A 14,029-nucleotide genomic window follows, 5' to 3' on the forward strand; every position below is an offset into this window, starting at 1 on the left:
CCTGCACCCACCCTGGGGCCCTGAGAGCTCAGAGGCCCCCACCACTGTGGGAAGCAGGAGGAAGCTGAGGCCGGGGCCTCGCTTACAGGCTGATCCTTCTGACGGCAGCGCTGGGGGCAGCCAGAGGGGACTGCTGCTTGCCCGTCACTGCATCGTGGGTGAGGGCCTCGATCATGGGGGCCTGGGTGCCTCCACCCGCTGCCCCAACCTTGAAAATACGCTCTATAGAAAGAGAGCAAACTTTGCATGCAGTGAAGCCCAAACTTCCCACAAAGGCCTATACCATCTACCCATCACCTCCCGGCTCTCTCCTCACTTCTGGTTCCGGCCTCACCAGCCCTCCTGCGTCTCCTCAAACAGGCCAGTCACGGTCCCACCTCAGAGCCTTTGCACTGGCCGTGCCCTCCGCTTGGAACGAGCTTCCCCAATATGGCCACCTCTTTACTCAAAGGCCACCTTCTCAGAAAGACCAATTTAAAATTGCAGCCTGGGACTTCCCTGGTGGTCCAGTGGTTAAGGATCCACCTGCCAATACAGGGGACACAGGTTTCATCCATCGTCCAGGAAGATCCCACATGTCTTGCAGCAGCTAAGCCTGTGCACCACAGCTACTGAGCCTGCACCCCAGAGCCCGTGCTCTGCAACCAGAGCACCCACCGCAATGAGGAGCCCGTACACCACAACTAGAAAGTGGTCCCTGCTCGCCACAATGAGAGAAAGCCCAAGCGCAGCAATGAAGATGCAGCGCAGCCAAAAATAAAATAAATAAAAACTTTAAAAAAGGATAGCAAAAGAAAGACATTTAACTTTAAAAATAAAATAAAACTGCAACCAACCCAATGCTCTCTATTATGCTATTTCTTTTCATTTATCTCCTTATCTCCTCCAACTTTTATTGTATTATATATATCTCTAGTCGTTAAGTCATGTCTGACTCTTGTGACCCCATGAACTGCAGGCTCCTCTGTTCATGGGATTCTCCAGGCAAGAATACTGGACTGGGTTGCCATTTCCTTCTCCAGGGGATCTTCCCGACACAGGAATTGAACCCGGGTCTACTGCATTGCAGGTAGATTCTTTACCAACTCAGCTATGACTGTATTATATATTTCCATAATTATCATTGTTGCTATTTATTGGCTGGTTCTATTAGAATATAAGTTCCATGGGGACAGGGGTCCTGTCTGATTGATGTATCCCAGTTCCTGGGACTTAGTAGGTGCTCAGGAAACATTTATTGAATGACTGAATGCAAACTCAGTTTTAAGACAAGTCCCTCGCTGGCCCCCAGCGGCCCTCTGAGCCCATCCTAAGGGATCATTTGAGAGCTGCTGGTGGGGGACCCCAGTGGGGATCAGGCGGGGCCTACCTTGTAGTACTTGCCGTAGATGTCGGATACCATCATGATGATGGGGAAACCCATGAAGGTGACCAAGGACAGTTGCCACGAGAGGCTGAACATGAAGACCACCACACCTGTGACCTTAACCGTATTCCGCAGGAAGATGTTGATATTCTGGGAGACCAGGTCGCTGACCATGGTGGTGTCCGAGGTGAGGCGGGAGATGAGGTCCCCTGGAACACAGGCCTCTCAGCTCCCTCTGCAGTAACAGGGCCACTGAGGGCGGGGGAGGGGGACCCTTGGGGAACTTGGACCTTCCCTGTCTTCTGGGCTGGGCTGCAGGGGGGACAGGGTGAGTCGACGGCCCTGAGGGCTGCTCTGCGTCCAGCCCTTGTCACCAGCATCTGGTTTCAGCTTCAGCATCTCCCAGAGCACAGAGGAGGCAGCTGAGGCTCAGAGAGGGGAAGAGTCTTGCTCAGCGCCGCACAGCATGGCTGTGACGGAGCCAGAGCTGAACCCGTGGCCCCTCCCTGTCACTGGCAGAGGGGCCACTCCCCTCTTCAGCCTCATGGTAATAACCATCTGAGCTATGGAAGAGAGAGGACCAGACCGCCCCTTACTGATGGCTGGATACTGGGCTAAGACCTTGACAACAATCCCGTGGGGCAGCTCCTGTTATTGTTCCCATCTTACGGAGGAGAAAACAGAGGCTCAGAGAGGTGAAGTCAGGGATGGGGCCTGCACCCAGGCTGGGCTGCCTCAGAGACTGGATCTCGGCCCCCCGTTCTGTCCCGTCTCCCTGCCCTGTTCACCCCCACAGGCCGGGGGAGTCCTGGCCCATGTGCTTCCCACAAGCCAGCGGGAGGTGAGGCCTTGGTTGCTTCAGGGACAGGGTGGCCTGGCCAGGGTCCTAGAGTGGCCACAGCTCACAGCAAAACCTCAGACCAGCTCCCCAGGGCTCAGGGGGGCTGGAGGCCCATGCCAGCCACCAGGGGCATCCCCACCCTGAACTGGATGGCAGGGAGAGTCAGCAGGACTGAGAGCACTGATTCACTCAGTTAAATCCTCAATGCGGGGCAGGCCCACCTGGCCGGGCCCAGCCCCAGGTTGCCCGAGGCCCCCGGGAAGACCAACCTGTGCGATTCTCATCAAAGAAGCTTGTCTCCTGAGACACCAGCGAGCGGAAGAGACGGTTACGGAGACGAATGTTCAGTCTGGCAAATATGAGGGTAAAAATGCCGCCCCGAATACCTGCGGCAAATGAGCTAATTGCAGATAAGAGATGTTATGTATAGCACGACGTCCTTCCGGCAACTGACCCCCGCCCCCCACTGCTCCCTCCCTACTGCTGTCAGGCCAGGGCCTTCGCAGGGGCAAGGGACCCCAACCTTGAGCCCACTCTCTGGGGCTGGCACTGCCAGGGGGTCACCCTGTTCCCAACAGGAGCCCCCAAGGTGAGGGCACAGGGGGGACTTCTTTCACTGTGGGTGAGAAGCCCAGCTCCACCCATCAGGCCTCTTGCCTTTCCAGAACAGCACAGACAAAGCTGGCCCTTGTTTCCTGCCTGGAAAACAGCTGGGGGTGGGGTGGTGCTGAAAGGGGAACCCCGAGGACTGAAGTCATTTTTAGGGACAAGAGGGGTGTGGCTCTATGGTGGGGCTCAACCAAATGGGCAGAACTAAGCCAGTAGCTGGGTTGTTGGTTACCATGGGGACCAGCTGAGGGACAGGCCTTAGCCTCCCATCCCAAGGGGCGTTTCTTGGGCCTCCGTGGCCCCTTTTTCTCTCAGGAGCTACCCCATCCCCGTTCACAACTGCAGGCCTGGTGGGTGGGGGCAGGCAGGGGTCGCTACCTGCCGATGGCCAGCACACACAGGATGATGACCGCCGCGCTGAACTGCTCCATGCTTTTCTGGATGACGATGCCGTCAATGGCCCGGCCAGTGTAGTAGGGAAGGAAGGTCTCTCCTGCCGGAGACAGGGCGGGCTCATGGGGGCGTCTGCAGTCAGGAGGGGGCTATGGAAGCCCCCAGACTACCCTCACTGCTTACTCCACTCGTGGGGTTTTCTCTCTCTGCAAATTCCTGCTTAGTAGCCAGGCGGGGAAGGGGGGAGGGGCCCCCTCTTTTCAGAGATCAGGAACATGGGAAATGTGAGTTATTCAGTTTATACTGACTGGATCCTGTTATCATGAATAATGGCTCCCAGTCATGGAGAACACAGAGCCACGGGGCTCCCGGGTGATAGTTCATCCCCTCTGCACGAGGACTCAGAAGGCGACCCTGTTATCATACATTTTACAGATGAAGAAAGTGGACCGAAAAGATGAGCTGAGGCCCACCCAGTCACACCACCAACTGATGGCTGACAGCCACAAAAGTTCACTTCTTTCTTCTGTCTGCCAGAGGGTTCAGAGTCCAAATTCTAGAAGCTCAGAAGATGTTGATGTTCTGCTTCTGAGCAATGCTAGAACCGCCACCCCACCCTTCTTGGTCGGGCACGTTACAGCTTGCCAGATAATTTCTTACCCATGTGTCTCGCTGTATCTTCACATCGATCCTGGGTGTGGCGGGCGGAAAGGGGCATCTGGGAGAGATGTCATCCCCATTTCACTGAGGTGGAATGGGAGACTCAGAGGGGCTGAGTAACTTGCTTGACATCACACAGCAATTAAGAGGACGGCAGGACGCAAACCCAAACCAGCTTCCAGTCTGGGACTCATTTCTTGTGCCTTCCCTCCCAATAACCTGGAATGAATGGCCCACTCTCATGGAAATGATGGACACGAAACGGGAGGCGGTCAGACCAGACTGTGTCCGGTTTTCACTGCAGCTCTTTCAGCAGCCACAGCCTGGGTCAGCACCAGGCATAGAGGAGGCACACAATAAAAGTCAACCAATGCTCTGTGCAGGTCTGGTGGGTCCCTCCCCAGGCCGCGAGGCAGAACTGGCTCAGCCAAGACAGTGAGGCCTTCCGTGGGGTTCTGGCGCCCTCTGCTGGTCTTGGCGCAGGAACCACAGGGTGGCTACAAAGCTGGCCTCCATCTCCCCTGCCCTTGGCCAGATAGGGTCTCCAGCCAGAAGTTCTGCCTCAGCTGCATCTCTGCCTCAGTTTACCCACAGGGAAGTAAAGGGCCTGAGGAGCTTCAGCAGAATTTTTGGTCCAACAAGCACCAGTGATGGTATTAACCACCACAGACGTTCATGGAGCCCCTGCTGGGTGGGGGCGCTGAACTAGTAAGCAGGTAGGCAAACTCTTTTGTTGAATCTGCCCAAGAACCAGGTGAAACTCTCCGGTCTGCCAGCAAATCTTGCGGCTCTACTTTCAAAATATTTCCAGAATTTGCTGCCTCTCCCTCTACTGTCCCACCTGGCTTTGTCAACGTCCTTTGGATGGTCTCAACTAAGTCTTAGTTCTCCTTGCTGCCACCTTTGTCCCCATCAACCTGTTCTCCACTCCCAGCAGACAGCAGGACCTTGTGAAACCCAAGTCAGATCGTCTCATCCTGGATCAAAATCCTCACAGTGGCTGACACCCCCTGCATGACTGGCCCTGGTACTGAGCTACTAACTTCTACTCTCCCTCTACTCTCTCTACTTTTCCTTTAATAATCAGGCAGCTTTCTGCCTCAGGACCTTTGCATAGGCTGTTCCCTCTGCCTGGACCACTGTTACCCCAGATAGCGGCTCCTTCACCTCTTTTAAGTCTCAAATGCCTTCCAATAATCCTATAAGTGTAGTATTATCATTTTTCCCATTTTACAGATGAGGAAAGTGGGGGTCAGAAAGGTTAAGTCATTTGCCCAAGGTTATTGTAGTTAGGTTGCTGTGAAATCCGTACTAAAGAATTGAGGGAGACACTCATCACTAAAATTAATCTTTTTTTTTCCACAATGGGCAGTTTTCCTTTTAGATTATAAGGTTTCAGAAAAATCTGGGCCCTACTGGATGCTTACTGATTGAAAAATAATCGATAATCCCAGTGTGTGTGCATGCGTGCTCAGTCACTCAGTTGTGTCCGACTCTTTGTAACCCCATGGACTGTAACCTGCCAGGCTCTTCTGTCCATGGAATTCTCCAAGAATACTGGAGTGGGTTGCCATCCCCTTCTCCAGGGGATCCTCTCGACTCAGGAATCGAACTCATGTCTTCTGCATTGGCAGGCAGATTCTTTACCACTACACCACCTGGGAAGACCAATAACCATAGTCTTTAACTTTTGTGAAGTACCTAGTTTTGCCAGGCACTTTGCTTCACCTCATTTAATTTTCACAATAATCTGGGACTTCCCTGGTGGTCCAGTGGTTAGGACTCTGCACTTCCACTGCAGGGGATACAAATTCAATCCCCAGTCAGGGAACTAAGATGCCCTGCGGACAAGTTCAATCCCCGGTCAGGGAATTAAGATGCCCTGCGGTGCAGCCAAAAAAAAAAAAAAAATTCACAAAACCCTGACAAAGCCCTCATTACAGGATGAGACACTGAAGTTTGGCCATAGTAAGTAAACTCAACTAAAACTATCTGAGACTTCCCTGGTGGTCCAGTGGTTAAAAACCTACACTTCCGATGCAGGGGGTGCAGCTTTGATCCCTGGTTGGGGAACTAAGATCCCAGATGCTGTGTGGTGTGGCCAAAAAAATAAAACCATGAGTGAAGTTGGGGGCCTGTTCTCAAGTTGAAGCCCTTGACCTCAACATAACCCTATGGGCTGGCACAATCTGCTCGGCTGTATTTTAGGACATCTGTATCCCTGAGCGCACAACCGTTGACCACAGCACCCTGGCAGGCGGGGGAAACAAGGCCGTGTGGGAGACAGCGTGTGCCCATCCCAACATGGGCAGGATGGCCATTCACTCATTCATCTACTCAGTGAGTCTGATTCTGTGCCCAGTACTGGGGGCCCTGAAGGAGTCAGATCTGACCTCTGACCCCAAGGGGCTCCAAGCCTGCTAGGGGAGGCAGCAGAGTAGACCCAAGATACTCCTGTCACCAAAGCTGTAGCTAAGGACCAGGGTCAATAGAATAGGCTGCTCACGAGCAGACTGCTGACCTCGTAGCATGAGGAGGAGAACCAGTCTCGTTAAATGACAAGGGGTCATCTCAGTACTCACGGCCACTAAAACTGGGAGCTTCCTATATGCCAGGAGTTGTCCGAGGCAGCCTACTTGTATGAGCTCACTGAACCTCACAACTGCTGAGATGCCCATTTTATAGACGAGCAGACGTGCCTAAAATCACACAGTGGTCAAGGGGCTGGAACTGAGAGGACAGAGGGTAGACGGTACATGGAAAGGGGCTTGAGGGCTCGCCCAGTTCTCTCTAAGATCACTGTGGCTCTGTGGCTGCTCCCAGACTCTGTCCCTCTGTGAGTTAAATATGTAACAACTCACAGGAGTGAACATCCCGGTACTTACCGGAGGTAACAAGCTCTGTACCTCTCCTTCTCCTCCCAGTCCTTTTTGTTTGTTTGTTTGCCTGTGCCTCATGGCATGTGGGATCTTAGATCCCCAATCAGGGATTGAACCCATGACTCTTGCATTGGAAGTTTGGAGTCTTAACCATTGGATCACCAGGGATGTCCCACTCCTCTCTGTCTTTATTCCAACTTTACAACATCTTGGAACAAGGATACTAGCAACCCCCATTTCACAGAAAAAAGATGTGAATCTATGAAAGGTTGGATCATCCGCCCACAGTCACACAGCCAGGCCTGGAGCAGGAATGGAATTGGTACCTGGGCCTTGTCACCCCCAGAACCCACAGAGTTTCCACCCTGCGATGTCATCTTCCCACTGTGTTGCTGAAGTGGCACTTTCAAACTGTTCGGACCAGACCAGAGTAACAGATATCATTTATATCACCAACCAGGACACACACACAGGTGCATACAACTAGGATAAAAGTTTCATGCAACTTAAGCTCATCAACTTAAGCTGGTTTTAGAAAAGGCAGAGGAACCAGAGATCAAATTGCCAACATCTGCTGGATCATGGAAAAAGCAAGAGAGTTCCAGAAAAACATCTATTTCTGCTTTATTGACTATGCCAAAGCCTTTGACTGTGGGGATCACAATAAACTGTGGAAAATTCTGAAAGAGATGGCAATACCAGACCACCTGACCTGCCTCTTGAGAAACCTACATGCAGGTCAGGAAGCAACAGTTAGAACTGGACATGGAACAACAGACTGGTTCCAAATAGGAAAAGGAGTACGTCAAGGCTGTATATTGTCACCCTGCTTATTTAACTTCTATGCAGAGTACATCATGAGAAACGCTGGGCTGGAAGAAGCACAAGCTGGAATCAAGATTGTCGGGAGAAACATCAATAACCTCAGATATGCAGATGATACCACCCTTATGGCAGAAAGTGAAGAGGAACTAAAAAGCTCTTGATGAAAGTAAAAGAGGAGAGTGAAAAAGTTGGCTTAAAGCTCAACATTCAGAAAACAAAGATCATGGATCTGGTCCCATCACTTCATGGGAAGTAGATGGGGAAACAGTGGAAGCAGTGTCAGACTTAATTTTTGGGGGCTCCAAAATCACTGCAGATGGTGATTGCAGCCATGAAATTAAAAGACGCTTACTCCTTGGAAGGAAAGTTATGACCAACCTAGATAGCATATTAAAAAGCAGAGACATTACTTTGCCAACAAAGGTCTGTCTAGTCAAGGCTATGGTTTTTCCAGTGGTCATGTATGGATGTGAGAGTTGGATTGTGAAGAAAACTGAGCGCCGAAGAATTAATGCTTTTGAACTGTGGTGTTGGAGAAGACTCTTGAGAGTCTCTTGGACTTCAAGGAGATCCAACCAGTCCATTCTAAAGGAGATCAGTCCTGGATGTTCATTGGAAGGACTGATGCTAAAGCTGAAACGAAGAGTTGACTCATTGGAAAAGACTCTGATGCTGGAAAGGATTGGGGGCAGGAGGAGAAGGGGACGCCAGAGGATGAGATGGCTGGATGGCATCACCGACTCAATGGACATGAGTTTGAGTAAACTCTGGGAGTTGGTGATGGACAGGGAGGCCTGGAGTGCTGCGATTCATGGGGTCGCAAAGAGTCGGACACGACTAAGTGACTGAACTGAACTGAAGATCATCACAGACTACATACCCTGATGGCTGTATTCTGCTTCATTATAAAAAATGCTTTGAACCCAGAAATGTCACTTATCTATAGGATGACTTCTTTAGATATATTCACATTTATAGGAAATGTGTATAAACAAGAAAAAAACAGACTCAAAACCACCCAAGAGTCCAATAACAGGAGATTGACTAAATAATCTATGGTACAGTCACACAGTGGAATATTATGCAGTCAAAAACAAAATGAGGAACTGGGAAAATTCTAGGATGTATTATTGTTGTTATTGTTTTATATGGCTGCACTGCATAGCAAGATCAAACAAGTCAGTTCTAAAGGAAATAAACCCTGAATATTCATTGGAAGGACTGATGCTGAAGCTCTAATACTTTGTATACGTGCTGCTGAAGCGAGCATCGACGCTCCAATACTTTGGCCACTTGATGCAAAGAACAGACCCATTGGAAAAGACCCTGATGCTGGGAAAGACAGCTAAAAGGAGAAGGAGGCGCAGAGGATGAGACAGTTAGATGACATCACTGACTCAGTGGACATGAATTTGAGCAACTCTGGGAGATAGTGGAGGACAGAGGAGCCTGGCATGCTGCAGTCCATGGGACTGCAAAGAGTCAGACACAAACTCTGACTGAACAACAACAACAGCGCAGCATGTGGGATCTTAGTTCCCCTACCAGGGATTGAACACGTGCTGTTGCATTGGAAGCTCAGAATCTTAACCACTGGACCACCAGGAAAGTGCCCAGGATATATTAAGTGAGAAGAGCAAGACACAGACTAGAGTGCAAAAGGTGGGGGGAGAGAGACTTCTTTGCTTATAGCTGTATAAAGAAACACTGCTGCTGCTGAGTCGCTTCAGCCATGTCCAACTCTGTGCGACCCCATAGACAGCAGCCCACCAGGCTCCCCCGTCCCTGGGATTCTCCAGGCAAGAACACTGGAGTGGTTGCCATTTCCTTCTCCAATGCATGAAAGTGAAAAGTGAAAGTGAAGTCGCTCAGTCGTGTCCGACTCTTAGCGACCCCATGGACTGCGGCCCACCAGGCTCCTCCGCCCATGAGATTTTCCAGGCAAGAGTACTGGAGTGGGGTGCCATCGCCTTCTCCAAAAGAAACACTGGAAGCATATATAAGAAATGAATAAAAGTGGTTTCCTGCCCACTTGGAAGTTGCTGGAACCATTTCCTGTAGTTAGCCCTGGGCAGGGGGATTTAGGATTGTCAGGGGCAGAATTAGGGCGAAACACTCAATGTTTACCTTTGCGTATTAATTTGATGTTTGAACCATGGAAGGAAGATATTAAAACTGGAGAGGACAGGGCTTCCCTGGCGGCTCAGTAGTAAAGAATCCGCCTGCCAATTCAGGAGATGCGGGTTAGATACCTGCTCCAGGAAGATCGCACATGCTGCGGAGCAGCCAAGCCCTTGTGCTACCGAGCCTGTGCTCTAGAGCCCGGGAGCCCCAGCTACTGCAGCGCGCGTGCCTGAAGCCTGTGCTCCACGACCAGGGAAGCCACCGCAACAAGAACCCTGTGCACCGCGACCAGAGTAGCCCCTGCTTGCCACAACTAGAGAAAAGCCCGCACAGCGACAAAGACCTGGCACAGCCCAAAATACATAAATAAATAAAATTTTAAAAAATTGTATTAAAAAAAAAAAAACTTGAGAGGAAAGAAGAGGTGGTCACACCCCCCAAACATATTCCCTGGGTGCCCACCAGGCCCCACGGGCTGGCACTTACCCAGAGCCGCCACGATGAGGAAGAAGGAGGCCGCCACGAGGAAGGCGATGTCGGGCTTGGTGTAGGACAGCAGCTTCTGCAGCGTGGCCCCGGACGCCTGTTCGGGTGCAGGCCGGTCCTCGCCGGGGAAGCCCTCGCCCTCACCCTCGCCCTCGGCCCCAGCGCCCCGCCCGAGGGCCTTGGCGTCTGGCCGCACCGTGGACAGCAGCCACCAGAGCAGGAAGGAGGCAGCGAGTGAGATGTAGGTCCACACGAAGAGGGCCCAGAACCACGGGTCCCGGACCGGCTTGCGTACCTCGGAGAAGAGCAGCAGCTTCACCATGGTGTAGATGCCCCCGAAGAGGCACACGAGGGCGATGACTGTCCATGAGGCCCGCAGCCTCCGGGGCCCCAGGGTGCTGTTCTTGGCCACGCCAATGGTGGCCCCCAGCAGCAGGCAGCTACGGTACACGCAGGCCGCCCAGAGGTCCAGCACCGAGTCAAAGATGTTGAAGTGGCGGATGTCCTCCAGCAGGCTGCGGTCCAGGTGGCTGAGGATGTAGATGGCCGTGGTCATGCCGACGTCCAAGCTCATGAAGGCCAGGGTCACCACCACCGCCTTGCACAGCCGCATCCTGCTGGCCGGGGGTAGGCAGGCATTGAGCGGCAGGCTCTAGCTCATGGGGGCAAGGCCATTGTCTGCGGGGGCGAGGCCAGACCTGCAGGGGGCAGTGGGGCGAGGGGTGAGGGCATGCTGCTTGCTGGCTGTGTGACGTTGAGCAAGTCACTTGACATCTCTGAGCCTCAGATTCCTCATCGGTAAAATGGCAGTGACAAATTACAGAGGGGGAGGGTGAAAGTTCTGCTCATTCAGGGAATATTTATTGAGTGCCCTCGGTGGGCCAGACTCTGTTCTTTGTGCTGAGGATTAAAAAAAAATTCTTTATTTAGCTGCACGGGGTCTTAGCGGCAGCATGCAGGATTTTTAGTTGTAGCATTCAAGCTCTTAGTTGGGGCATGTGGGTCGGGTTCCCCGGCCAGGGATTGAACCTGGACCCCTGCACTGGGAGTGCTGAGTCTTAGCCACTGGACCGCCAGGGAAGTCCTTGTGCTGGGGATTTAACTGTGAACCAAAATAACAAAGATTCCTGCTCTTGAGGAGATGGGACATTCATGTCAGAGACAGACAATTAGTAAGTGATACCGAGTGTTAAGAGACAGGGTTTGGGGGGAAGAGTTGGGTGTAAGGGATGTGAGGGCAATTTTAAATGGGGGTGCAGGGAAGACTTTGCTGTGAAGGTAACACTTAAGTAAGACTGAAAGAGATGAGGGAGTCTGCCATGTGCATACCTGGGGGAAAGCATTTTGGACAGGTGGACAGGCGAGAGCCCTGAGGTAGGAATGTGTTGATGTGCTTGAGGGAGACAAGGAGACCTGGGGGTCTCTGATGCCCCATTTGCAAAACAGGCAAAGCTCCAGAGTCTCCAAAGGAGGAGAGAGGCATGGAGCAACAGGAGGGGTGGCTGTAAATAGCAACTGGGAATGGGGCAGTGGGGCAGGGGGGCAGCCTGAGAGACCCTCTCCCCCACAGCTCTGAGGCTCAGATCAAGGTGACTGACTGGATGTTCTGGAATGCCAGAAACCTCACACAACTCCAGGAGGCCAGTGCTTCCACATTCCCATTTACAGTTGGGGAAACTGAGGCACAGAGAGCCAAAAGCACATGGCCCATGTCGCTCTGGTAACAATGGCCTGAGCTGGGACTCATACCAGTGTGTGCAGGGTCCCAGCACCTGACCACAACCTCAGACAACAGCAGGTGTCCAATTACTATGAGCAAACAATTACGAGGCACAGCGCTTCCTAGAGTCCCACCCTTTATGTGAGCCACGCGCTTTGTATGTGTCCGCTTATTTAGCCCTCACAACAACTTTGTCAGATTTACACTATCATTCCCACTTAGCTGATGGAGAAACTGAGGCCCAGAGGAGCTAATAACTTGCCTAAGATCACACAGCTGTTGAGCAGTGGAGCTCTGATTTGAACCCAGAGCTGTCTGGTTTTAGAAGCTAGGCTCTAAACCGCTAAGCTAAAATGCTTGTCAAGATAGCAAGTCCTTACAACAGCCAAGACATGGAAGCAACCTAAATGTCTGTTGACAGATGAATGGATAAAGATGTGGTATATATACATACACACACACACACACACACACACACACACACACACACACACAACGGAATGCTGCTGCTGCTGCTGCTAAGTCGCTTCAGTCGTGTCCGACTCTGTGTGACCCCATAGACGGCAGCCCACCAGGCTCCCCCGTCCCTGGGATTCTCCAGGCAAGAGTACTGGAGTGGGGTGCCATTGCCTTCTCCTACTCAGCCATAAAAAAGGATGAAATAATGCCATTTGCAGGAACATGGATAGACCTAGAGATTACCACACTAAGTGAAGTGAATCAGAAAGAGAAAGACAAATACCACATGATGTCACTTATATGTGGAATCTAAAATATGACACAAATATTAATGAAACAGAAATGGACTCACAGACGAAGAGAACAGACTTGTGGTTACCAAAGGGGAGGGGGGGTGGGGGAGGGATAAACTAGGAGTTTGGGACTAGCAGATACGACATATAAAATAAACAAGGACCTGCTGTATAGCAGAGGGAACTATGTCCAATATCTTGCAATAAACCATAATGGAAAAGAATATGAAAAAGACTATATATATAACTGAATCACTGCTGTACACCAGAAACGAATACAACATTGAACATCAACTATACTTCAATTTAAAAATACACACATATATATGTGTGTATATATACACACACACGCATACAGCAAGCGCAAACACAGAATGTTCATCAAAGGAGAACAGAGCCTATATGAGAGGGGGCTCCACCAAGAAAAGAACTGAGGACAGTGATAACACCGACGAGGACAGCAGCAAGAGCAGTAACAGCAGACACTGATGTTACCGTGCGCCTGGCACTGTTTTGAGTGGTTTATGTGCAGTCGTCCCTCACAAGAATCCTATGAGGTATGTTTCATTGTTATCCACATTTTACGGTGAGAAAACTAAGGCACATAGAGGTTAAGTGATCTGCTCCAGGCCACCCAGCTAGGAGGAGGTAGCAGAGCTGGGATGTGAACCCAGGCCTTTTGAGTTCTAAAATCTGGGCTCTCAACTCCGAAACCGTGATTCTTCAAACCAGCCTCGCGGCAGGAAGGGGGTAGGCAAGACTTTTAATGATGCTCAGGAGGGTCTGAGATGCAGAGGGGACACAGGGGTGTGATGGTCCCCAAGCCTGAGGGGCTCTACTGTCACCACAGCTCTTCCAGGGAGACTCAAGTCCATCCTAGAGAAGACGGTTGCCCGTCAGCAGCTGACTCTTCCAGGGAAGCCCGGGCTGAGGGGAATCCGGGGCAGGGGAGGGGGTGGAGGTGGGGATGGGGGAACAGAAAACCCCCTGCGCAGGCCTTTGTCCCACCCCCAGTAGGGCTGCCGACTCAGGCTCCTGTCTGCTGCAATGCAGAGGCCTCAGGGAGCCGGTGAGTGGGTGAGCATGAGACAGAGCCTGGGGAGGGATGCTCTTGGCCTGGTGCCTCCACAGGCCTCCTGGCCGCAAAGGCCCTGCCAGCCACCTTGGCTGCAGCTCACCTCGGGGTGGGGACGAGGAGTCCCTTTAGCCCTTGGGGAGGAGCTGGCATTCAGAAGTGGGAGAGGAGGCAGACCTGCCAGAGGCCAGCACAGGAGCAGGGTGGGGGGTGGGGTGCTGCACCAGCTCTCCCCACCCCGACTCCCAGCCACTGAGGAAATCCCTTCCCGACACCCTCCGCTTTGGGTAAAGTCAACC

At 51.9% G+C, this 14,029-nt stretch overlaps 1 protein-coding gene across 7 annotated transcripts in view; it reads right to left on the minus strand.

Moving 5' to 3' along the window:
- ABCB9 (ATP binding cassette subfamily B member 9) overlaps window positions 1–14,029 on the minus strand; it is a 43,418-nt gene that overhangs the window by 13,760 nt on the left and 15,629 nt on the right. For 3 of the 7 annotated variants that reach the window (XM_044930266.2, XM_025267735.3, XM_025267736.3), the window contains 4 exons: window positions 10,184–10,881; window positions 3,195–3,309; window positions 2,477–2,607; window positions 1,370–1,575 (listed from right to left, as the gene is read on the minus strand). In XM_044930266.2, coding sequence (XP_044786201.1) covers window positions 1,370–1,575; window positions 2,477–2,607; window positions 3,195–3,309; window positions 10,184–10,796 — 1,065 coding nt within the window. In that variant the 5' untranslated portion in view covers window positions 10,797–10,881. The remainder of the gene's footprint in view (window positions 1–1,369; window positions 1,576–2,476; window positions 2,608–3,194; window positions 3,310–10,183; window positions 10,882–14,029) is intronic. The other 4 variants (XM_006047202.4, XM_025267738.3, XM_025267739.3 and 1 more) reach the window with 2 other exon arrangements.

This window comes from Bubalus bubalis, chromosome 17 (assembly GCF_019923935.1).
Source record: "Bubalus bubalis isolate 160015118507 breed Murrah chromosome 17, NDDB_SH_1, whole genome shotgun sequence".
In the NCBI taxonomy this organism is placed as follows: Eukaryota; Metazoa; Chordata; class Mammalia; order Artiodactyla; family Bovidae; genus Bubalus; species Bubalus bubalis.